Here is a 23,203-nt window from a genome sequence, read left to right as displayed (position 1 = left end):
ATTTAATGTTGTAGAAAATAAGCTTTGATGAACAGCAGAAGGCGACTGCCGTGAACTTATACTTTCTCTGTTGCATGAATGAATGTGCAGACACATGGAACAAACTATCTAAACTCACAGATATACTTTGACGAAGGACGGCTTTAATGAAGTGATGGAGTTTTAACCAGAGCAATAATCTTAAAAGTAACATGTTATCAATTCTGCCCTCATGGAGCCCACCAATCACATATACTATAATGATGTATATTGTGTCGGTTTTGACTGGCCATAGCAATGTTTAGTTTAAGTGTCGATATATTTTCTATATAGATATGGTAACAATGCTGATGAAGTTGAATAAAACACAGTTGCTATGCAAAAGTGGGAATATTACATCCACCAATTGACAGTCCTTGACTTTTTTGTGTTACAGGTTTTCAGAGGTCATCTTTGTCATTTTATAGTTTTTCCTTTTGCAAAAAGTAAGGAACTGAAAGCGAGCAAGATGGAAAGAAAATATATTATTTGACTCTCAAGGAAACATCCATTGCAGACGCAGAGACGAGCTGGGGAATATGAGGACGAAGAAAAATAAACACACTTGGACTTTTAGACAAAGTAGAATCACTGCAGGTGGTCTGAACTCCCTCACAGTTTGAGTTTTTACATTTACAAAACATTCCAAACTGTGTTCATTCTGGAGTTAAGTGAAGGGCACAAGTGGTCCAGTAGGTGTCGCCCTTGTTCTTTGAGTCATTGGACAATGCAGGTAGGAACTTTCACTCAGGTGACCGGTGTAGCTCTTTGCAGGTTTTCTTTAATTGACCACGTTTGGGGAGAGTCGTTATGGTGAAAAGTTTGGCCGTGTGGAGATTTATGGACTGATTGTTGTGAATTTGTGCTTGTTGAAGACTGCCAGCGGTGAGTAATGAAAATTAAAGAAGCAGCTGCAGTGAGCGCGTCAATTAACTAGCCCGTCTGATATATTTTATATAAGTATACTCCGCAATCCTTAACTAGTCATTAGGTCACAGATTTGACAAAGATAAATGGCTAAATATTGAGATCAAACCTAAAATGTCCAACATAATTTTTTTTTTTTTTTTAATTTCAGTAACTTGTAATTATAGCTTCCAAAATTGGATAACTTGTAAATCATTTCAAACATAGGCACCATGTTGGGTTTAATATATCCTTTATTTTTATTAAACAAAATTTCAGTAAAAACTCTTATTAAGTAGAAAGACAAATATCCCTGTCAGTAGTTTGCTCCAGCTGTAGGGCCGTCCCCAACTATATCATCGTTGATTAATGCGTGTCTGTTGAAAACATCTGCAAAACCTCTGTATCCATGTTGTTGTTGTTCTCCTGCAAATGATTACACATACACTCTTCTCTAAATTATATTCCTAACAAAAAAGACATCTTTGTTGATATTCTGGTTGTGAATAACTTATAGAAGATGAGCCACAATTCTTGAAACCAATGTAATGGTGATTACATTGGGGGTGAGCCCTACACTGCTCTCTGTCAAAGACCTCCATCTCCTAGTTTGCTCACGCCTACTGAATTAGTGCTGCGAGACTAACTCTTCACCGACTCTAAACAGTTGGGTCACAGCGGAAGAAAGTTGACAGTATATAGTGTCAAAACTACATCGTAGACAGCAGTGACTCTTACAAAGGCGTTAAGAAAGAAACAGAGCGGTGAGCAGGTGCACGTTGAGCCTCCTCTGGCAGTGTTTTCAACTAGTACTCTTATTGTTTTTTTCCTTTAAAAAAGAAAAAGAAAAAAAGAAAGCTACACGATTATCGTCACAAAATAAAATCTCTTTGGCATAGAATACCCACCCAAAAGCTTAAACACACAGACACTCGCACACATACTCACATGCGCACTCACACATACACACACACACTCTTAAAAAGGTTCTCTAACAGAAACCTACAAGCATCGTCAAAGTTATAATCAGCAAAATTATGCTTTAAAACAAAGTTGAGCCCTGTTAAGATTATGAGTCCCGTACTCAGTGATAATTGCATATATTACATCCGGCTGAGAGCAGAGGGAATAATCTCTACCGACGCCTTTATTCTCTTCTTTGTCCCAGTACGCCCCATGTCAGCGGCTCTGCTTCCTTTTCCACATCTGTCTCCTCAGGGTCTGTATGAAGAGGAAAAATAAGACTGATTTCACAATAACAACTTGCTTCTCAAGCTCAGCTCTTCAAACGACATTAAGTTTAAAAGTTATTATGTTGTAGGAACCAAAAATCAGACTTTGAAAAGGCCCCGACAACCTTTCTTACCATCAGCTCAAACACATCTTGCATATCTTGCTTTTGAATGGCATCAACATAAATCGTAAGACAAATAAAATTAGTTATAATAATTTGTCGACATACTGTTTAATAATAATGAAATAATTTTGGTCCGATTATTCAGATTATCATGTTTTCAATACCACTAATGTTGCACACCGCTTTCCTCAATCATTTGTTAGTATGACAATATGAGCAACATTTTGCTTTGGGAATCAAACTTAAGTCAAACAGAATTTCTTTCTGCTTTTTCCTTTTCTTAATTCAATTGAGAGCTTTTTTTCTTAAAATTCAAACAAATAATAAAAAAGTGATTGTTTGATTTATTCATGATTTCATCTAATTAAATTGAGTTGAATCTATACTTAGAGTTGTTTTAATTAAGTCTCATTTAGTCATTTAATTTGTTATGTTAATGAGAAGAATGTAAGATGTACATTTTAGACGACTAATACCGATTGGTTGAGGTGACGTTTGCATGTACTGACCTTTTAATATTCCTGGTACGCTTGTCTCTCGTAGGTCATGCCGCCTGGGTAATCCTCCTGCATCATTACTCCCTCCATGGAGTCTATGGGCATGTCAGCTGCATACCCTCCGTAGTTTTGGAAAGCAGGGTCCATCTCTGCAAGAGATTACAACATTTGGGTTTTGTTTTATTACTTGTTACACACTGAACTAACCGATCTTATGACATTTAGTCTTTGCCTAACTTAGTTAATGCTGCCAGCATGACAGTGAGAACAGCAGCACAGATAATTGTACAAGCTAGTGGAACATCATTTTCCAAATGTTTGACACTTATTCGGAGTGCAGTGATGATAGTGAGAGGAGAAGCCGAGTCTCTCTGAGAGGAGACAGAAAATACCAAGGCCAAACGTCGAGAGAAAAAAGGTTCGGAAAGAAAAAGATGCAAATGCAGATAAGGACACACCAGGAAGGAGATCGATGGGGAGAACACCTTTTTGACCTGTCAATGAGGTTCAGGGAGTGATGTATTAATAGAAAGCCTAAAGTGGAACTATTTATTTTGCTACCAAATTATGATAGTAAATGGAATCTGTAGGCTGCAGCAGGGAGGGAACCAGTTACCAGATTACAGTATTTTTACACTGCTGTTGCTGTCTGTGGTGGACTGACCCAGTGCTGAGGAATGTGTCGCATGTGCACATTTCAGACAGTTACTCACCCTCTTGATAGGGTCCTTCCATGGGGATGCTGTTGTGGGCCTGCAGAGTTTACGAGAGGGCAAAGGTCAAATAAAGTCAACACTTAAATAGACCGTTTATTTATTAGTCCTTAAAGTATTATGAAAGATGTTATAATCCTGGCAATGGAGGGCGCCAGACACTCACCATCTCCCAGGAAGTGGGGTCGTTTTTGAACAGAGAGTGTGTCAGCTCAACAGAAACCCGCTTCTTGTAGTCTGAGTTCTTATCCTCGGAGATGCGGAAGAGCACGGCTGCAGCGTAAGTAGCTGAGGGGAAAAGAATCAGGACACATTCAGCGACGTACAAAAACCTTCCTCTCATATATAGGGTGTATTGAAAAGGAAACAAAAATCGGTCATGTTGAGGGTAACATTTTCAAATTTACTTTAAAGAATCGTTCAATATCAGGAGAAATACACTCACTCACTTTCTTGCTAAGAGTTATTATGAAGATCGATTCCACGCTTAATCACACATCTCCATCCTGGTGAAGAAGGCTCATAAACGGCTGTCTTTCTTAAGAAAACTTAAGAAGTTCATGTGCCAAGTTCTTGTCAACTTTTACAGAAGAGCAATAGAAAGCATCCCGACTGCAAACATTACAAACTGGCACGGGATGTTTACGGCAGAAGAAAGGAGAACTCTACAGCAGGTGACTAAAACCGCCCAGAACATCATTGGCACCCATCTACTGAGCATCAGCGATATTGGTGAGAAGAGCGAAGGGGATATTCAAAGACAAAACCAACCCCAGCCTGTTAAGTATCAACTGCCAAACCACCAGACTTTACCACAGCTGCTTTCCTCTGGCTGTGAAACTCCTTAACTCATCCTCCATATATAATATTGTTTTTTGATTTATTTCCTAAGGAACAAATTGAAACTACAATTTAAAATCTCGTTGTGCATCACTGTCGTATAAAAGACAAAAAAAAACCCCTGCAACTTTGTAACCTTGTAATATGAAGCTTAGTATGAATATAACAGGGGGAAACAGCGAGCCTGGCTCTGCCAACCAACACCCCTAAAGCTCACTTATTAATGTTTTATCTTGTTTGTTTAATCTGGATAAAAACTCTCAGCTAAACTAACCAGCTGCTGGCGTTAGCTTCATATTTAGAACAAAAGAGAGCGGTAACACTCTTCTCATCCAACTCCTGGCAAGAAACTAACAATACCACAATATAATAATATATTAGGAAACTATAATAAGCATCTTCCAGTTATTCTGATATCATCGTATGGGCTGTAAATTTAAAGTTTTCTGCAGATTGTTCTGTGTTCAATTAATTCTCTTCTAGCAAGTATTTTGATGTCATGCAGTCAGACTTCCCACAGGTTTAAATTCTAACACTGTACCCTATTTAATAATTAGATTGCTTTTTTTTTTAACTAGGTTTTTACTATATGAAATACAGTGGAGTAAAAGTATACGGTCTCACAAAATGGACATGTTATGTCGAGGGAAGTACCTGGGAACTGCACTTACAGTAAGTACAGCACTTTCCACCTATGACTAAATGCTACATTACGGTAAGCTATCTGCAGTGCATTATCTGGGTGTCCTACCAATGCCCTCGTTGTTGGAGTGCAGCAGGTCCATCAGCGGAGCCGACGCTCCCTCGCTGTCGATGAGCTCTGCTGACTGTTTGTCCAGGGCCAGCTCGCACAGGACGCCCGCTGCCACGCGCTTCACGTTGTCCACTGGAGAGTAGAGGAGCTAGAGGGAGGAAGGAAATGAGTTAAACAAACATAAGGAAATTAGTCTTTAAGACAACGATGTGAGAGCACTTCAGTTTCCTCTGCTACCTGAACAAACAGAGGGATGGTCTGCAGGTTGGCGATCTCTGCTCTGTTGATGGGATCTCTTGCCAGTATGTGCAGTGCTCCTGTGGAGCCCTCCACAATCTCCTCCATCCTCACTCCATCCTGAAGAGGACGACGAGGAGTAGAAATGTTACACAGGGATACAGAAATTCATAAATAATTCACAACTACTAATTTCCACAATCTCTTAAACCCACACAGTTAATTAGCAACCTGAGCACGCACCTGGTATGTCTGTTGAGAGGATGAACCATGTTTCTGGGCGTCCTGGTGGGCTTTGAGCAGCAGGTTGACCAGACGAGGGATCGCTCCAGCGTCCCTCAGAGGGGCCTGGTTCTCTGGGCACAGGGCCAGGTTGCGGATCAGGCCAACCACAGCCTTAAGGAGGGGGAAGAAGAGAGGAAAAAGATAATGTCATGGTACTCTGTTATTTTACTTGTTGACCAGTAATAGTGAAAACAAACAACCAACCAAAAACTATGATTTAATCATTTTTCTCCTCCATACAGCCTGGTCTTGTACAACATACCGTTCCTGCTGTCATGACATTTTACGCTCCTTCAGGTTGATTGAGGCTCTGGCTCTCTGCAGGACCTGCCCGCCCCATCTGTCTCCCCATTTACCCCAGTCCTTATCCTATGTTCCCTCACACCACCTGCTTTCAGTCAACCCTTCTCACTGAGCAATTTGACGTTGAAAATATGTTTATTTGATGTATATGCTATGTTAAATTTGTCTGTAGATGTTTAGTTTCGGATATTCAAAGTTGAAAAGTGAATGTAGTAGATGCCTAGTCTTAGCCACATTGTGACTAAACAGAACCTGGGTATATGGCATACTATAAACTGCCAGTGTGCAGTGCTTATGTTAAATATTAACAGCTTTTTATGCATTTTTCAAATAGGTTGGCCGTTTTTATAAATGGTCTAAAAATCGGGCCGTACGTAGCCAATAAGTCCTGGTCTATATCAGAGTGAAAGCATATAGGCAATGTTGAAATGACATCCATTGCTCAATGGGCTACCATCGTAGGAAAACACTCCCTTCCCCTTTCTAGACTAACCTATGGGCTCAAACCAGGGTCAGTCAGATTTTAGCTAATAAAAAATTAACTTGAAAACAACTTCAAAAACTGTGGTTGCACATCACTCTTTGCAAACCAGTGAGTAAAAAAAAAAGTTAATCATTGAATTCATTTAATACTTTAAAATCAAATTGACCCTCATTCAAGCCCCTTCTATTCCCTCGATCCTTCCCTTTCTCTACCTTGATGACGGGCCAGTAGTAGGGCTGGTTGAGCAGCTTGACGATGGCGGGGATGCCGTAGTGTCTCCTCACAGCATTCTGTGCCACCTCAGCCTGCTGGTGGCGTGACGTCAGGTGGCGCAGAGCGCAAACAGCAGGTTCTGTCACATCCTCCTTCTCACTGGCACGTAATATGGCATGGATGAGCGCCTCTACACCGTTGCCCTGGGTGACCAGAGTTTTATTGTGGGCATTGTTGCACGTGAGGTTCGACAGGATGCCGGTGGCGCAAGTGAGCATGTTGAGGTCGTCTGAACTAAGCAGGCCCACCAGCACCTGCAGAAGGCTGTCCATACCCTCCTGGAAACCGGAGAAGAGAAAGCTTTTAGAAACGTTCCTCGTGGGTCGAATTATAAGGAATGAACAGATTTTGAGAGGAGAAGAATATAGTGAAAGTGAGTGTGGACACAGACCTGCTTTGTGGCAGCATCAGACAGGTTCCTCAGTGTCCACAGACAGTTCTGCATCAGACGCGGACTGGAGCCTGTGAGGTGATTACCCAGAGCCTGCATGCCGCCTGCGGAGAGAAGTTAGATCACTCAACATCTCAGTAATTGTGCCGTCATGTAGCATCGTGGTTGACGGGAAGCCAATAGCCACAGTTCAGGTTGACACACCTGTAGGAATACCTTGAACACACACACACACACACACACACACAGAACATGCATCACATACCGGCCTCCACAATGGCGAGTTTGTTGCTGGGGCACACGGAGAGGACTTTGAGGACACGGCTCGTGGTCCACAGCAGCTTCTCATAGCTGTAGTTTCTCATGATGTGAACAAGACCCTCGGGACCCCCGTTGGAAAGGATGATCAGCTGTGAGAGACGGATTATGTGAGTTTGCGATGCATGAAAATATTTTTTTTTAACACTCAGGCTCCCTTTGTAAAAAGGAATTTGTTAACGGTTTACAACGCACAACTCTCACAAAGTTGTGCTGCCGGTACAGGCAGATCAAAACCAGTTAAACCTCGACCATTTTACCACACCCATACCCTAACTGTGTGCACCTGAGCAGCTCTGTTCTCACATGCCACACCCAAAACAAAACGTGTGTAAACACAAGCACGACAGTCTCACATTACAATACAGTACTGGTATGAAGTGTAACAGCCATTATATTACATGTACTGTGGCAACTGCACACAGACCTTGCTCTCCTGGTTGCCATAGGACAGCAGCTGCAGACAGTCTGTGGTGATGGCCAGGAACTTGGGGTTGCTCTTCTTCAGCAGGGGAACCATCTTCTGCAGGCCGTCAGCCAAACGAACAGCCATCTTAGCTCCTTCCTGGTGCAGCAGCAGGTTGTGGAGCGTGGTGATTGCGTAGAAGAGCACGGACTCCATGGGAGAGCTGTGGCAGAGAAACAGGTTAAGAGTGGATCACAAACGGTTGTCATAAATTAATGAAAAAATGTCCTTGCTTGTACATAAATATCACTTGAAATTAAAAAAAAAAAAAGTAGTCGGGACTTGAAATGCAAATTACATCGACTAAAAGGTGATTTAAGGTACATTTTCCTTTTGATACCTACATATAAAAAAGGATTTAAATGCAATAACTGCAAAACAACAACAAGGGTCAAAGTCATAAGTGACTGAAGTCAAATAAAAGTCTTCTTTCTTTGTGTTGGTCTGTACCTGAGCATGCGGACCAAAGCAGGGATGCCTCCACACTTGAAGATGGAGAGCAGGCCCTCTCTCTGGTGGGACAGGTTGTGGAGGATGCTGGCTGTGGCCCGTGTCGTCTCCATGTCGCTCGTGTTCTGCATCGCCCGCACCACCGCTGCCACCATCTGAGGGGACTGCATCAGCGCACGCCGCGACGCCTCCTTTTTGGTAAGCTGGTTGACAATCTGTGCTGCCTTGCTGACCACCACCTGACGGAAGAAGAAGAGTTCAGTTTTACTGGTGGAAAATTATAGATACACATGTAAGTGACGACCTGGTTTCAATGCTACTTCCATAATAGTGTAGTGTTTAAGATGTTCAAGTTCAACATGTCGGCTTCAAACTTTGTCGGCCCAACTGCTCAAAACCCCCACATCTTTCCATTTACAATGGAAAGATGTGAAAATAAAAACATAAAACAGCAGATGTTTTGAAAAGCTGGAACTGGGAAGCTGCATTTTTTTCTTGATAAATGACACAAACTTTTAATGATTTTCAGACTTGAAGGAATGCATGTTATACTGCATTATGAGCAACAGCAATACAATTAAGTCAATATAATTATCTCTTAAGTCCCTTCTATTGACCAAACTACGGCTGTAATTCCATTTGTGTGCGCGGACATGATTCTGCGTTCGTCACCTGGTCTTCATCGTTGAGCAGTTTGGTGAGCTCAGGCACGGCGCGTGTGGCCAGCTCCGCGTCGTCCTGGTAGTTGATCAGATGGATGATTGCGTTCTTGAGCATCTGGGAGGGCTCTGCCAGCCGCTGGACGTTGGTCATCTGGGACGGGTCCGTCTGAGTCGACAGGATGGTGGTGCCCGCCTCTAGCGTCTCTGGGAACATTGCAGCCCGCACCCGCTGGGCTCTAGTGAGTTGGGCATCCACGTCTACAGAGAAATGATGACGATGATGTCACAGGCCACATGTAATAAAAGGTGAGGCCTACAAGTGTATGCACACTGGTTGGTTCGGCCCGGTGCTTGTTGTCTTACCAGGACTTTCTGTTGTGACAGTGGTGGTCATGGTGTAGTGCTTGGAGGTGGCGAAGTCGCCGTCGTCATCTCTGATTGTGTTAGCTCCAGACTGGATGCCCGAGTCTACGGCATACCTCGTGTCCTGCCAATTTTCCACCTTAGTCGTGCTACTGTTGGCCACACCATCTGCCAAGCACAAAAAGAGGAATCATGGGGCGTCACAAATGTTGGACCAAAGTAATTTATCAACAAGTTGCCAGAAGTGTTTTACTTCTACGCCACATAAAGGAACCTATTTACAGAAGTAGCCTTCAGTTGTTGAATGTATGGCAACATAACTATATGAAAACAATTGTTGGAAGTTGGAAAGGTAATGATCATATAAACAGATGTGATAAATACAAAAGTGAACTCTAAAATATAGAACCTACAAATTTTAAAATACACACACACACACACACACACACACACACGAAAAATAGCCTCTTGGCTAACTCTGGTGCATTTACAGTGATGCTTTATTTATTAATAAATAAATAAATACAAACTACATAAAATCACTATATTTTTTAAAGTAAAATGCATGAAACATTTTTTTTTAAACAAGAGCTTAATTGTGAATTACTTACATTGCCTTTCCATCCTTGCCTCCCGTTATCAAAAGAACGATGGAGCAAACCTAAAAAAACACAAAAGAAAAAAAAGTCAAGATTTGAAACATGTCTTGTTTGGAGATAAACTTCACAACATGACTTAATATTCCAAGGAGATGTCTGCTCCCTCCCACAACAGTCACAGTTTTTATATGCAACCAGAGTATGACAGTTCACAAAATGACAACCCCACCCCAGCCTGAAAATGACAACACAGAGCAGCAGCAGAGGTTCATGGGGGAGGAAGGGCAAAGAGGCAGCTGTAAGTAAGGAATGCTAGCCAGCACAAGTGACCTTTCACCCCGGGCCTCCGCCCATACCGCCGTGGGAGCAGCCTGCTGCTGACGCATGGCAATCAGCAACCTGCTCGTCAGGTTTCGACACCACTAGGGGAATGTGTGCAGACAGTGAGCACACACACACACTTCTTGTCACACGCTACACCTCTTAGATAACGCCTGCAACTTGACTTTTCTTATTTCAACTACTAAGACCCACCTGCCGTCCAGGTTTCATTAAATACGTTTCAAGCAATCTGACATCTTGTGTTGTATTTTAAAATCACCGCTACAGGGCCCTATTTCTCGTACCTGGCTAAACAAAGTCAAGCAAATGTCCTAATCTTCAGCTTAAATTAGCGAGATGATTGACATCAGGCTATCTGGGTTTCTTCACGGCTGATCCGCACTGAAACGTCTCGTTAATTCTAGCCAGACGTCAGTCATCTGGATGAATGCGCGCGCCCGCTCCTCTTCAGAAGGGATAATAATGGAGCACTGACACCACAATGTTCTAACAGTACAATGGCAAATAAACTCAGAGAAACCTCTTTTTATTTATCTAATGAGAAGCAGGAGATGATCATGAAGGCATATGAGGAAGTCAATACCGTAGTCATTCACAGCAAACGCGTTGCGAATATTCCAAAGTTTTTGCAACATTGTTGCCGTGAACGCAACTTTAACATCGCCCGCTGCGAGACATAAGCGTCGCAAATATATCAGACAAGTTAAATGCGTCAGTGTTGGGAAAATGTATTGGCAAATTTGAAGTGCTTCACCCAAATCAATCAGATTATATTTAAGAATAAATATATACTTATGAGGATATATGTACTGTATGCACGTATGAATCATGTACTATATATGTGTATATGAGTTTGAATATGTGTATGGGCGGATCAGTATGTATGTATTATTCATAATCAGAAATTCAATCAATTGAAGCAGTGAAAATAAATTGTGTGTGATTCTCTGTATTCTCATCACGATCACCTTAATCATGTTCTACAATAATGATATGGATGGTGTACTAATAGCACTGTCATATAATTATGAGTGCTTTCAACACATCCATAAGTTTCTTAAGAGCTAAATAAACTTAAGAACAGCGGCATGCAGCGGCTGATAGTCTGTGTCTGAGACGGGCGATCAGCTGCGCCTGTGGTGATCAATGTCCGCGGCTCAAGAAGCTCTCGTAAATAAATTATTTCTTGCCGGCAAAATCTATAGCGCCGCGTACAGGAAGTCATGATAAGGTAAAGTATGGATCCTGGCGATCTGAAAGAACTCTCTCCCTATAAAACTAATATAACTAATATCGCTCCTTCATCAATGAGGAAGGGAGCTGCCTTTTTTGTCCGTGGGAGTGTCCAGTTTATCCAGTGAATTTCAGTAAGCCTGCCCGGGAGCAGGTTTAAATTTTTGGATGTGTTGCTATGGTGATTTATCTAAGCTTGCTTCGAGAAACCGAGAAAGCCTGACCTACGTCATCTTATCCTGACAATTAGCCCGCTAACTCAGTAAGCCAGGTACGAGAAATAGGGCCCTGATTGCCTAACTGACAGTCTACTTGCTACTACTTGTGCTTAAGTTTGCTCTACACCTCCTACAGTATGATAAAAATAAATCATCTTGCTACATTTACTGAGGTAATCTCAATCCTCAGACATCTTACTGTATTTCATTGTAAAATAGTCATTTTTACACCGGTCTACTGTGCTTGAATATTGCCGGGTTGTACAGGTGAATCTCATAATTTTGTAACAATTGTTTATGAAGATAAAGCAAACGCGTATTACCTCCTGCCAAAACAATAATGTCTCAAATATTCAATTGAATATTCATGAAAAGTTGCAAACTGTCACTAAACGTGAACACAATATCCTCATCTTAAATTCTAATTTGCAACCTTAAAATGAAGACCACAATCTAGTCTATCCTTCAAGACTTCCTTGTTATATTATGAAAAACAACCTCAGACTATGCATGTATGTTTTTCATCTCTGCAGCTCAGAACACCCACCACAGAAACACTCCTCATCACTGAAAAATCTGCCATTGACCGACATGACTGACACAATGCGTTCACTGTGCTGATCAAAAGTGTTTTCAGATGTTTGACCGTTACTGTCAGGATTCTTTGCAGAGCACGTTGCAGGAATGCATTGTGCTTTTGTGTGAGTGTACTGTACACAAGAGTGTTCTGCAGATGCACTTCTGAAGGTACTTTGAGGGTCAATAGATAAAGGATTAAACAGAAAAAAATATTGCCATCTGGTTATAGCTCTTAACACAAGTCCATGCATAAAGCACCTACACTTATCTTCTGTCTTTACAACTAATAAAACAAGTCGGGTCTGAAAGTCCCAATGTCAAGCTGCTGTGTCGGCACAAAATGAGCTGTAATAAATAACTAAATGACCACCTTTACCGTTGCTTACATTCAAATTCATGCAACACAGTCATACTCGCACAACTCTAGAGAGTACTGCAAAGTTGATTGATGGGTTCGAAGGAAAGGAATTTGTACAAAGCTGATGTACTGTGTGCGTCTGCCTTTGACACTGGAGCTGTTCATGTGAAGCGCCACTCCCTCATCTTTTTGCCCCCTGGCTTTGCATAAGGATGTTTCGTGTTATGTTTCAGGCCATTGGCCCACTTCTTCTTCACCTGGGCATCATACTATGTGTGTAGTTGTATATCAGTGTAACTTCTGCAGGAGGTTTGGTTTTCCATTACAGTTTGTACGATGAAGGAAAACTGACAATAGCCTGTACGGCATGTTCTTCATTAGGTCTGTCCTCAGTTTTCTCTCTGTGGCACTTTAATAGGCTGGTAACTCGCATGCAAGTCCGCACTTGTTTTTTGCACCCGCATGTGTTAATCACCATAGATATGCATGTGCTCACAATACATTCACCTGAACCTGATGATCTTGGAGAGGTCCCAACACGTCCCTCTAGCTAACTCTCATGGGAGCAGCAGCTCAGCGAGTTTCGGCTATAGTCCGTCTGGCACCAGATCCTGCAGGACCGGTGCCCAGAGGACTGCCTGTGCTTGCAGCTACACGCCGTCTTACACTTACTGCACTGACTCATGGGACAGAAACTATGCTTACAGTCACTGTATTCCCACCGTTCTGACTAAAAAGGTGTGGCCTCTTTAACGAGGGCCGCTTCACCAAGACGGTAGGCAATTCCTGACCATCTACCCATCGATCAATATGGCAATAAATCGGACAGTTTTAAATTCTGCCTATTACCAAAGTCTTGAAAAAATAATAATCTCAAAACATTTGATTGATCCACTGGCACAGCTGCAACGGATATAAAATAAAGCCTGTTCTACATTTTGTTTCAAGTAGAGCTCCAGCTTTCACACCGCATCCACACACAACTTCCCTGTTCTCTGTAAATCAGGGATCGTGTTTGTGTAGTCTTTGTTTTCCGGGGCGAGGCAGCGGGTTCAGCCAACTGTTGCAATGCTGCGACACGCCCCGCGTATCTCCTAGGTTACAAAACCCTGCTCAGGCATTGTACAGTGGGGGTTTTATCCGCTGACCCATCTGATGTTTGAAGCTATGCTCGCTTGTTTGCTGATAAGTGCGGTTCCCTTCTTGGATTTTCTCATTCATTTGTTTTCCTCCCCCCAAATTGCCCATGACCGTGGTCCAAGAAAACCATTTGAAGTTTAGATCTAAAAACATGTTGCAAAGTAGAAATTTAAGCCAAGCAAAAAAAAACACCTAACTTTTCTCTTTTTATATTATGGTGATAGTAAAACTGAGTGTCGAGGCTTATCGGCTGATCCCTCCCCCGTTGTTCAGCGCTGGGTAAAAGCTGTTGGTTGCATTGTGTGCGTCTGACTGGACTTTGCTCTCTTCCAGTTAATGAGTGATGCATCCTTTCACTCTTACTGTACCTTGCTCAATCACCATCTTTACCACCATCCACCCACACAAACAGAACATATACATGGAGGACACCTTTTTTCTCTCGAAAACCACGTCTCACACCCATCCATTCCCGCTATATTGTGACGCAACGGCCTCTGTGGATGACTTAATTTAGGCGACTAAAAGCCCCTGCACGGTAAAACCAGGAATGCGTATCTGTGAACGAGTTGCAACAGAATAGCAGAGATGGATACTGTTCAGCACCCGATGGTGAAGCGCTGGTGTGACATTCCACACTAACGTTGTAAATTCAGTCCTGTGTTCAATAGTAAATCTTGCGCTGAAAAGTGCCCTTATTTTTCACTCTTCTAAACTTCTCACTGACTCATACATGGCTGAAACTAGCAAACACTATAAAGGGTATGGCTGCTGAGACAATGGCTGAGTACCCCCCCCCCCACACACACACACATATTTGAGAGGGAGTGTCTCCCCAGCAGTAACAGGCTCTGTATGAGGGTGTGGCAGCACAGTGTGTGTCTGAATGTGTTAACTGGGTGAGGCTGAATACACCTTATTGCTAAAGGGGATAAACTGTTTATTCCGACATGTTATTCTCCATATTAAATCATCAAGATAATTTAAAGCTTATGTCACAAACTTGGTATCGAACTGAAAAACATTCCAGTGCTCCAGATTTTTGACTTGGCAGGCCTAAGCTCCTCTTTGTCTCACAGCAGGAATGAATCAGGTCAGGGAAGAGGCCCAGGGGGCTGGAGATGTACTCTGGTCGTATTCCAGAGAGGCTCCTAACATACACTTCAGAGTTTGCGGTGATTTGTTGTTTAGTCTCAAGCTTGTTTGGCAGACAGGGGTGTAAATAACATGCCACCAAGCTTGTACAGTGTGCTCTTTGGGGCTTTAACATGCCTGCTTGAGAAGATGAAGGGTGCCAAATTAGTGTAAAGTCATAGTTTGACATTTTTGGAAAGATGCTTATTCGCCTCCTTGCCAAGAGTTAGATGAGAAGATTGATACCACTCCCATGTCTGTCAATTATGTATGAAAGTAGAGCAAGCAGCCAGTTAGCTTAGCATAAAGACTTGAAACAGAAGGTCGCCTGGCTCTGTCCAAAGATGACAAGATCCATCTTCAAGCACAGTAACTCCACAGCTCACTTGTTTACCCCGTACAAAAAGGAAATAGTCAAACACAACTAAAACCAGTATTTTATTTTACAAAAAACTAACTCCATGTTTATTGTACAGACACGAGACGGACGTCAATCAGTTAAATCACGGCAAGAAAAATGGCAATCCATCCCTTTAATTCACATCTCGGAAAAACAAACAAGACGGTTATCTTTAGTTTGTTAAATAAAAAGTCTCTTGGTTGTCAGAACATTGCAGCTTTGTTGTAGAAACCTCATCTGATGCTCCGTGATTTCTAACAAGTTTGCTAATGTCATGTTTAGGCTGATATGCAAATAAAACAGATTATTTTACCACATATCTGTAAAAGGCTTTCTGCACCATCTGCACAGATCAACTATTTGACATGTAGACTGCACACACACACACGTCCCCATGACATGTGACAGACACTCCACTTACTATACACCATTTCCCAGTTGCCTTTAACGCGTCACCCTGCACTCACACAGCCCGATCCTCTGACGCAGTAAATGGCCAGCTGAGCCTCCAGAGCAGAGAGGCAGCAGTTGACATTGTGCTCTCTGCATCCCTTCTCCACAGTCAGGGTTCAGCTGTCCCAATGGGATACATCTTAGCACCCCCACCAACCTTCCTCGTCCCCAAACCACACATTCCTTACACCCCCCCCACACACACACAGCCATTATGGCACTGTAATAGAGGCAGCAGGGGCTGACTGGATAGTTGTTTGTTATAAATCAATAAGAAAGGATGTGAAGTGGAGCACAGCTAATGGATTTATTGTGGTGGGTGACAGGAAGTGGTGGTCAACATTATCCGACTCATCAACTGCTGGGCTGTCTGGTCGGAGAGGAGAAGTTGATGCCCTTTCACACACACAAGCAGACACAAAACTATGGCGACAAACAGGCTGTTATCACGTCATGCACCACGTTCAGGGAGAACACAGCTTCATGTTCACATTTTGAGCCAGAGCATTTGTCAATAGGCTGGAACAGACAGATGATAAAATCCAGACCATAGCAACGCCAGCATGCCAAGAGCCCACGGAGAAAGAACAGACAAAGAGATACTGCTGGTGAGCACTTGAGCAACACACAAACCAACTCTGTCTAAATGTGGCCGTTACAGCACAGTGCACTCCGCTTCTTTGCCTGGACTGGAAACAGTCCCAACAACACAGTCAACCACAGTCAGCGTGCCAATGAATAAAATAAGCAGCAGAATGGGTAATGGCTTTAGATCTGTCAGTTGATTCACTGAAGCTACTTTAATGAGTTGAATTAAGCCAGTGGATGCAGTACGGTGGCTCTAAACTGGTTGTTTACTCCCTGTGGGATCTCGCTGTGAATCAAAGGAAATGCGAGCTGTCTCGGAGGAGGTGCCTTAGTGAGAGCAGGATCAGATTACACAAAGCTGACAAAGACGGAGGGAAGGAGTAAAAAAAAAAAAAAAAAAAAGGGGGTGTACCTCTGTGTGACAATAAACCCTCATTTGAAAGGCCTGCAAAGTTAACCATACTGTGTCAATCACATTGCAGGGGATAAACACAGATGTCCAGAGATTGTCTTCCATATCAGAAGAACGATAAATACTCCATAATCAAGATATAGCTGGATTTCATTTTACAAAAAAAATGTAATCCAGTATTTGAACATCTGAAGCCCAGTTGCTTGAAAAAAAACAAAAAAAACAGCATGATTCTGTCTTTGCACTACAGTAAGCAGGATGTGCCCCGCCATGCTGTTTAGTTGGCGGTAGGAAGGAAGAGGATGAACTCAGTCTCTGATACAGCACAGAGAGCCTCTGTGTTACTTCGTTTGGGGTAGACAGGACAAGATTAGCCGCATTGTCCCACTGACTGCCGTCCCAGTGAAAAGGAAACCGGGTTTCAAGTGTCACTGGATGCGACCAAAAAGGCTGAAGCACATCAAGATGGCTCTGTGTGTTCACTGGCCAACTTTGGAGGCTGCATCTAAAACCCTGTTTAGAAAAGGCCTGACAAGGAGTTTTTTTTTCTTGAACTGCCACGCATCGGTGTGCGGCTGAGCACTGAGGCGATGTGACAGATGATTAATTTTTCAGGGAGATTAGAGGCACGAGGGAGAGGGAGGGAGTGCTTTGGAGAGCAGGGCAAAAGTCTAAAAGGGACCTTAAAGAATACAATGCTGCGCTAAAAACCGTTCAAGTTGAGCTTGTTCTTTAAGAAAACAAAAACATAGAATCTGAATATTTTAAGAGTAAAAAAAATTGCATACAAAAAAAAAGAAAAAAACAGTAGGGGCTTATTCTGAAAACTGTAATAAAAATCTGTTTTATCTAATCTGTTTTTTATTAACCTCCAAAATGTCAACTTAAAAAAAAAAAAAAAAAAAAAAAAAAGGGAACAAAGAAGACATGAAGGAGGAAGAAGAAACCCCCATGCATATTTCAGTTTATCCAGTGTTTTGTAAAGTATGCACAGGCCCCAGGGTTGCACAACTTTCTCAACCCAAGAGATCTTGAAATACTTCAAAAGAAAACAATCAAAAAATGAGTTATGGGATTGTCATGCAACAAATTGACCATATGCACAAACAACTTCCTTGTGAGATGTTGATGTTCTTCATGTTGCACGTCGAACAACTTTCTGTCTCAACCACACCCTTGCTGTCATCACCTTCCTCAATCTCTCACAGCAGTGTAATTAAGGGACAGGGAGGGACTGACACCACAGGACTCAGAGTCACTATGCCGAGAAGTACAACTCAGCCAAATCATCCAACTGTGAAAACTTTGTCTTTTGAGTCAGTGGTGGAATCTAGTTTCCTCCCACCCTGCTTGGATATGCAGTCAGTAATGAAAAAGAAATGATCACAGGTAATGTGTTCATGAAGAAAACCATAGGGATCAGCTATTTCCAGCATGCTGCTGGACGGATGCATGGGTGTCTTTGATGGGCGTTGACTTGAAACTTGGCAGACATTCATATTGCTCCTAAGTGCGTATGATGGGAAGAAACAGCCATTAGGCCTTTGACATTTTAAGTAAGGGACATTTTCTTGTCCTCGTTTCATCCAACCAAGTGAACTGAAGGTAAATAATTAATTTCAGTGACGGTCATGGGTAAGGTTCAGCTGGGCAGCTTTAGCCTCACTTGCTCAGCATTAAACCATTGTCCTCCACTAGAAGCTTCTGGTGACAAAAATGTTTTTTTATGAATGGATGTTTTCGGCAGTCCTGTCAATTATTTAATTACCATATTCATCCTAAACAAAGAGACTCAACTATATTTTTGGCTTGCTTGATTTAATCCCTTCTCTGGAAATCCAGTGTTAAGCTGCACCTGCCTGGTTTACCTGCACAGGTTAATGAGAAGCCACGTCCTTTGGTCAGAGAGAATGATCATGGTAAAGTGCTGGGTGTCTACACATTGTTTGATGACAATTCCTCTGAAGCCTGTGGAAGTTAAACACGTGGAGATTTCGATGCTGTCCCACCACAAAGACCCCTATCTTAGCTGATGGAAAACGTTATCTCTCTGCGCCCCCTTCTCCATGGGAACAGTAAAACACAGAGGCCGGGTGCTGTGCAAACACAGAGCGGGTCACACAACGAGCGGCTGTAACAGAGCCCCTGGAAAGTACTCAGCCAGGCCCCACTGAACAGACACAAGGTAAGAAAGGGAATCCATTGCAAAATAAATCCTTCATGCTAAACAAAGAGGTTATGATATGTGTCATATACAGTAATTCCCTTTGCAAAGTGTAGACCTATTTATATACTGAAGGATCTCTGGGCCTCTTGCTCTGCTAATGTAGGACAGTATCAGGGAATTAAGCAGGGAGGGAAGCTGGGGGGGGATTATCACTGCGCCACCACAGCTGTAGCAGCGAAAGCTACAGTAAGTCGCCCCCACCCCTCGTCGCCGTCCCCCCACTCATCTACCCTCTCCTGCGAGGGCAGACGGGAACAGCTTTCCAACCAGGGTGCTGTCTGCTGCTGCACTACTTGACACAGACCCAGGGTGAGCTCAGTGGAGGCCTGACAGGCAGAAAGTACTGCCAGGCTTTCCTTTTCAACCGGACACACATTCAACAGCTTCAGCTGGACACGTTGGTCTGAGAACAAGTAGGATGCCAAAAGTTGTTTAGCAGTGTTCTCTGTGCTTTGTGATGTTGTTACTTGCTGACAATTAGACATAATTAAGACAACAATAGGTAATGCGATTACGTGTTTAATAATCCGAGAGAGAGGAAAGCTGTTTCACTTGTAATTCCAATTTGACCCTCGTTAAATTTCACTTCAAGAGATATTAAAGTTGGCGGCGGAGGGCTCCGCAAATGACTTAATCGCATAAGAAGAAAGCGGATGAAACAAAAGTAATTTAAAATGGTCGCTGATTTCAGTGGATTTACTTGCTCCCTTCGGTGGAAATGTAATAAAAGAAATGTGTGCTCCTACGGCCAATAAGCGGGATTGAAAACCTGCTGTCTTGTCAAGCCTGGAGCATGTTCAGACTAAGGTTATGACCTCATAGAAGATTTGGCAACACCTGGAGACATCCCTGCTGGCATGTGGGAGAGTGGATGGGCGCTGTAGAAACAGCACAACACATTTTAGGGACATGATTCATTATTCAAATGTCACACATTACAGATTTGTGTGACAAGGAACTTCCTCACCCGATTAGCTCATTGTACTATTTACTGTCATTTGAGCTCAACATTTTTTTTAATTCAGGGCTGCAACTAACAATTATATTTCTCAAATAATTGGCTTGTCAACTTCTTGATTAACAGTTGGTTTAATAAAACTGATTAGATGAGATGACCTCTTCAAAACACTCAAACGGCCTATTTTCTGCTGATACTCATCAAGGACTAAGAAAAACTGAAAACTGTATATCCAATTGATTGGGTCATTTGGGGAACATTTACTTAAAAACGACTTAAATGATTATAACAAAACAGCTGCCATTTAACCTTCTGTGGATATTGAATGAATCACCTCAGTTCTAATTAAGTTTATATTGATGAGTTATCCGGAAAGATAAAAGCTTTGTTGTTCGTAAAATGCAATGCGTATCACTATCACCGATACACATTGTGTAACCTCATACTTTCTTGTTTTCTATAGAAAAGTTCTCAACATTAGCTCGGTTAAAGCGCTTCTCTTCACCTGCCTCTCTCGCACGCACACACACACACACACACACACACACGCGCGCGCGCACGCGCGCGCACGCGCACACACACACACGCGCGCGCCTACTTGGTCACCACCAATGACACTGTAGGACACTATTGACAAGTGACGTCAAGTTTTCTGATCGATACTGGGGCCAAAAGCATCGATATGATTCGTCAGAACGGGCTCTTTGAACAATACAACAATGTATTTAACGTAAGAAAGGAAACTTTTGGGGCCTGGAGAGCTCGCGCTTGACTCCGAAACAGCAGGCAGTTTGAGGCATGCGGAAATGAACTCCAAACACAAGGCTGGATTTACACCCAGGTACGCAAAGATGAACAATGAGACCAAACCTCAACCCACGTGAACATACACGCTCATATAGAAAGCAGGATAGCGACTAATATACGCCAACAAATATTGAGGGGGAGAAGAAGAAAAAAATACGCGTCGGGGACAAAGACAAAGCAGTTTGAGAAAGTGAACATTCATTGCGTTTTACCTGTCGGAACACACGGACGCGCTTTAGATTATTCCAGATCAGTGGGGTTTTCTCCGGGACGGGACTCTTGTCTGTTTTTCTCCTCACTTCACTCCACTTTCTCCGCTGCTGCTGCTGCTGCTGTTGCTGTCCGACAGTCCACTGAACAGAAACGAGTAGAAGAAGCGTCACCTCAGCCCAGACTCCGCCCTCCGCACCCCGGCCCCACCCTGCCACCGCGTCACCGCGTCTCATTGTCAGGCAAATGCACAGAGAAATTAAGTTTACTTCTGAGGAAATTAAAAAAAGAGAGATTATCTCAAGGGCCCATACACATAGGTGCATCAAAAGAGGGAAAATATCATTTAAAACTTTGTTTTTTTTTACAGTGAGTGTAGATAGATAGATAGATAGATAGATAGATAGATAGATAGATAGATCGATAGATAGATCGATAGATAGATCGATAGATAGATACTTTATTCATCCCCAAGGGGAAATTTGTTTGTGGCAGCAGCAAACAAAGTTACATAGAAGACCCACAAATATTAGGTATGAAAAATACTCAACAAAAAAGCAGAGCGCACATTTAAGAAAATTAAACATTAAAGAAAGTGCAACAATGCAAAGTATATATGCAGTGTATATACAGTGAAATAGAAGTATGCAGTGACTAACTAAACAACAAAAGCCCACAAATTACAGTAGCCCACACCCCAAAGTTCAAGCATGAAGTAGGCTATTATAAAACATTTTGAGTGGCTCAAGCAGCTTATGTTACTATTATTATGCTCTTGTTTTCATTCGTTTTTGTCAAGAGACTATACGACGACGCCGTGTGCCAGCAACCGATCCGCGCACCTGTGTGACGCCATGGCCACACCTTGATTACGACACGAAACCAGACGACCCGATGAGTCACTGCAGCCGGGAAGCGATACGCCAGGGGGGTTGCTCACGCTATTTACAGAGAACAGATAGTTTGTGTGATTGGGTCATGTGTTTGACAAAAGTAATTTTTTTCCCTTGTCTGACAATAGTTTCTTTGGAGGTGTTCGTGTGGAGGGAGAGAAAGGGAGAGATAATAGGAGATTATCATGGCATGAACTCGCTTATCTATTGCTATTGCTTCTATTGTTTGTTTTTACCAGGTAAAGTGCCTTACCTAAAAACAAGTATTAATATTATGAACAGTAGATAGATAGATCTTACTTTTGAGAATGTTAAGCATTTGTGTTACATACAATAATTATTATGAATACATATAATATTTAACATTTTCTTCTGTAAAATTGGAATTTGAATTTCTGTAAATATGATACTAAGACTCAATTAATCAACTAATCTTTATCAGCTCCAAAGAAATTGCATTAAACAAATGACTGCCAGTTTTACTTGTTTTAAAGCATTTGGTGAAAACACGCCTGCGCGAGTATATTCTTGTAATAAAGGCGTGTAAGGAAACCAAAATATGTGGAAATTAAGTTTCCATTGGATGCATGTTGAAAGTTCTTAGAGGTCCCACAATTGAGGATAAATTGATCTTAAGAATCACAACAACGTGCCCATTTTATCTGTAGGAGGCTGACTATGAATGTGCTTGAGCACCACTGTGATGCACAGTAAAATAAAGAAATGATAAAGTGATTGAAAAACAGTACATGCTGCAAAAGATCTGTTTTATTTCTGATTCATTTTAGACATGTAAAGGTAGAGGAAATTAAATCCCTCCACCTTTAGATAGCAGTAAAATGTGTCTCGCTATATGTGACACATGCAAACGTGATGATAGGCGTAGATAGGTCAGGCTGTGTATATGTCCTGCCACGGGGCATATTGTCACGGCTCTCTCCTTTGTGGCCATTGTGACAGTCTTCTTCTGTGCCTCCTATAATGAAAGAGACAGGGACAGAGGAGGGACAAGGCAGGCTCGACCACTGCTTCTTATATAGGCCATCATATTTGTCAGAGTGAATGTGTGGACTGACAGCCTTCTCTTTAAAAATAGCTTTCGGCCCAATCAACATTCTTGAGTTATCGTGAGTTGCTTGAGGGGCTTCATGTTTATTGGACCGGTCATTGAAGTGGACAGGATAGGTTCATACCTTCATACTCTCAGAGCTGTTACTTGTCCCTTGCAGGTCTTTGACTTGTTTTGGCTTTCTCCAATAACCCTGGATAGGGCAGCAGGGACATGAATGGAGCCATTGTTCTTAACACAGCAGCCTTTTTACTTTGAAAATCAGC

The 23,203-nt window shown here is 42.3% G+C and overlaps 1 protein-coding gene across 1 annotated transcript; it reads right to left on the bottom strand.

The window, feature by feature from the left end:
* Nucleotides 1-1,160: 1,160 nt before the first annotated feature.
* Nucleotides 1,161-21,112, bottom strand: jupa (junction plakoglobin a). The gene is made up of 16 exons (XM_079219831.1): nucleotides 20,978-21,112; nucleotides 9,929-9,978; nucleotides 9,318-9,485; nucleotides 8,965-9,212; nucleotides 8,293-8,531; nucleotides 7,804-8,005; nucleotides 7,324-7,468; nucleotides 7,059-7,162; nucleotides 6,607-6,945; nucleotides 5,566-5,718; nucleotides 5,323-5,442; nucleotides 5,083-5,233; nucleotides 3,658-3,779; nucleotides 3,492-3,531; nucleotides 2,791-2,927; nucleotides 1,161-2,145 (listed from the first exon to the last, which is right to left on the bottom strand). Exons 2-15 carry the CDS (start codon nucleotides 9,939-9,941, stop codon nucleotides 2,794-2,796), a joined length of 2,178 nt encoding a protein of 725 aa, XP_079075957.1. The 5' UTR covers nucleotides 9,942-9,978; nucleotides 20,978-21,112; the 3' UTR covers nucleotides 1,161-2,145; nucleotides 2,791-2,793.
* Between the last annotated feature and the right edge of the window lie 2,091 nt (nucleotides 21,113-23,203).

This window comes from Taurulus bubalis (assembly GCF_910589615.1).
Source record: "Taurulus bubalis genome assembly, chromosome: 6".
NCBI lineage: Eukaryota > Metazoa > Chordata > Actinopteri > Perciformes > Cottidae > Taurulus > Taurulus bubalis.
Note: the sequence above shows the minus strand (reverse complement) of the source record. Positions and strands in the feature narration are given on the sequence as shown.

Bases quoted from the DNA above. Each gene is read 5' to 3' on its own strand.
- jupa (XM_079219831.1), bottom strand. The intron at 9,213-9,317 runs GTAAGACAACAA...ATTTCTCTGTAG, and splicing joins TGTCACAACAGAAAGTCCTG to ACGTGGATGCCCAACTCACT. The intron at 7,163-7,323 runs GTATGTGATGCA...TTCTCTCCGCAG, and splicing joins ACTCGCCATTGTGGAGGCCG to GCGGCATGCAGGCTCTGGGT.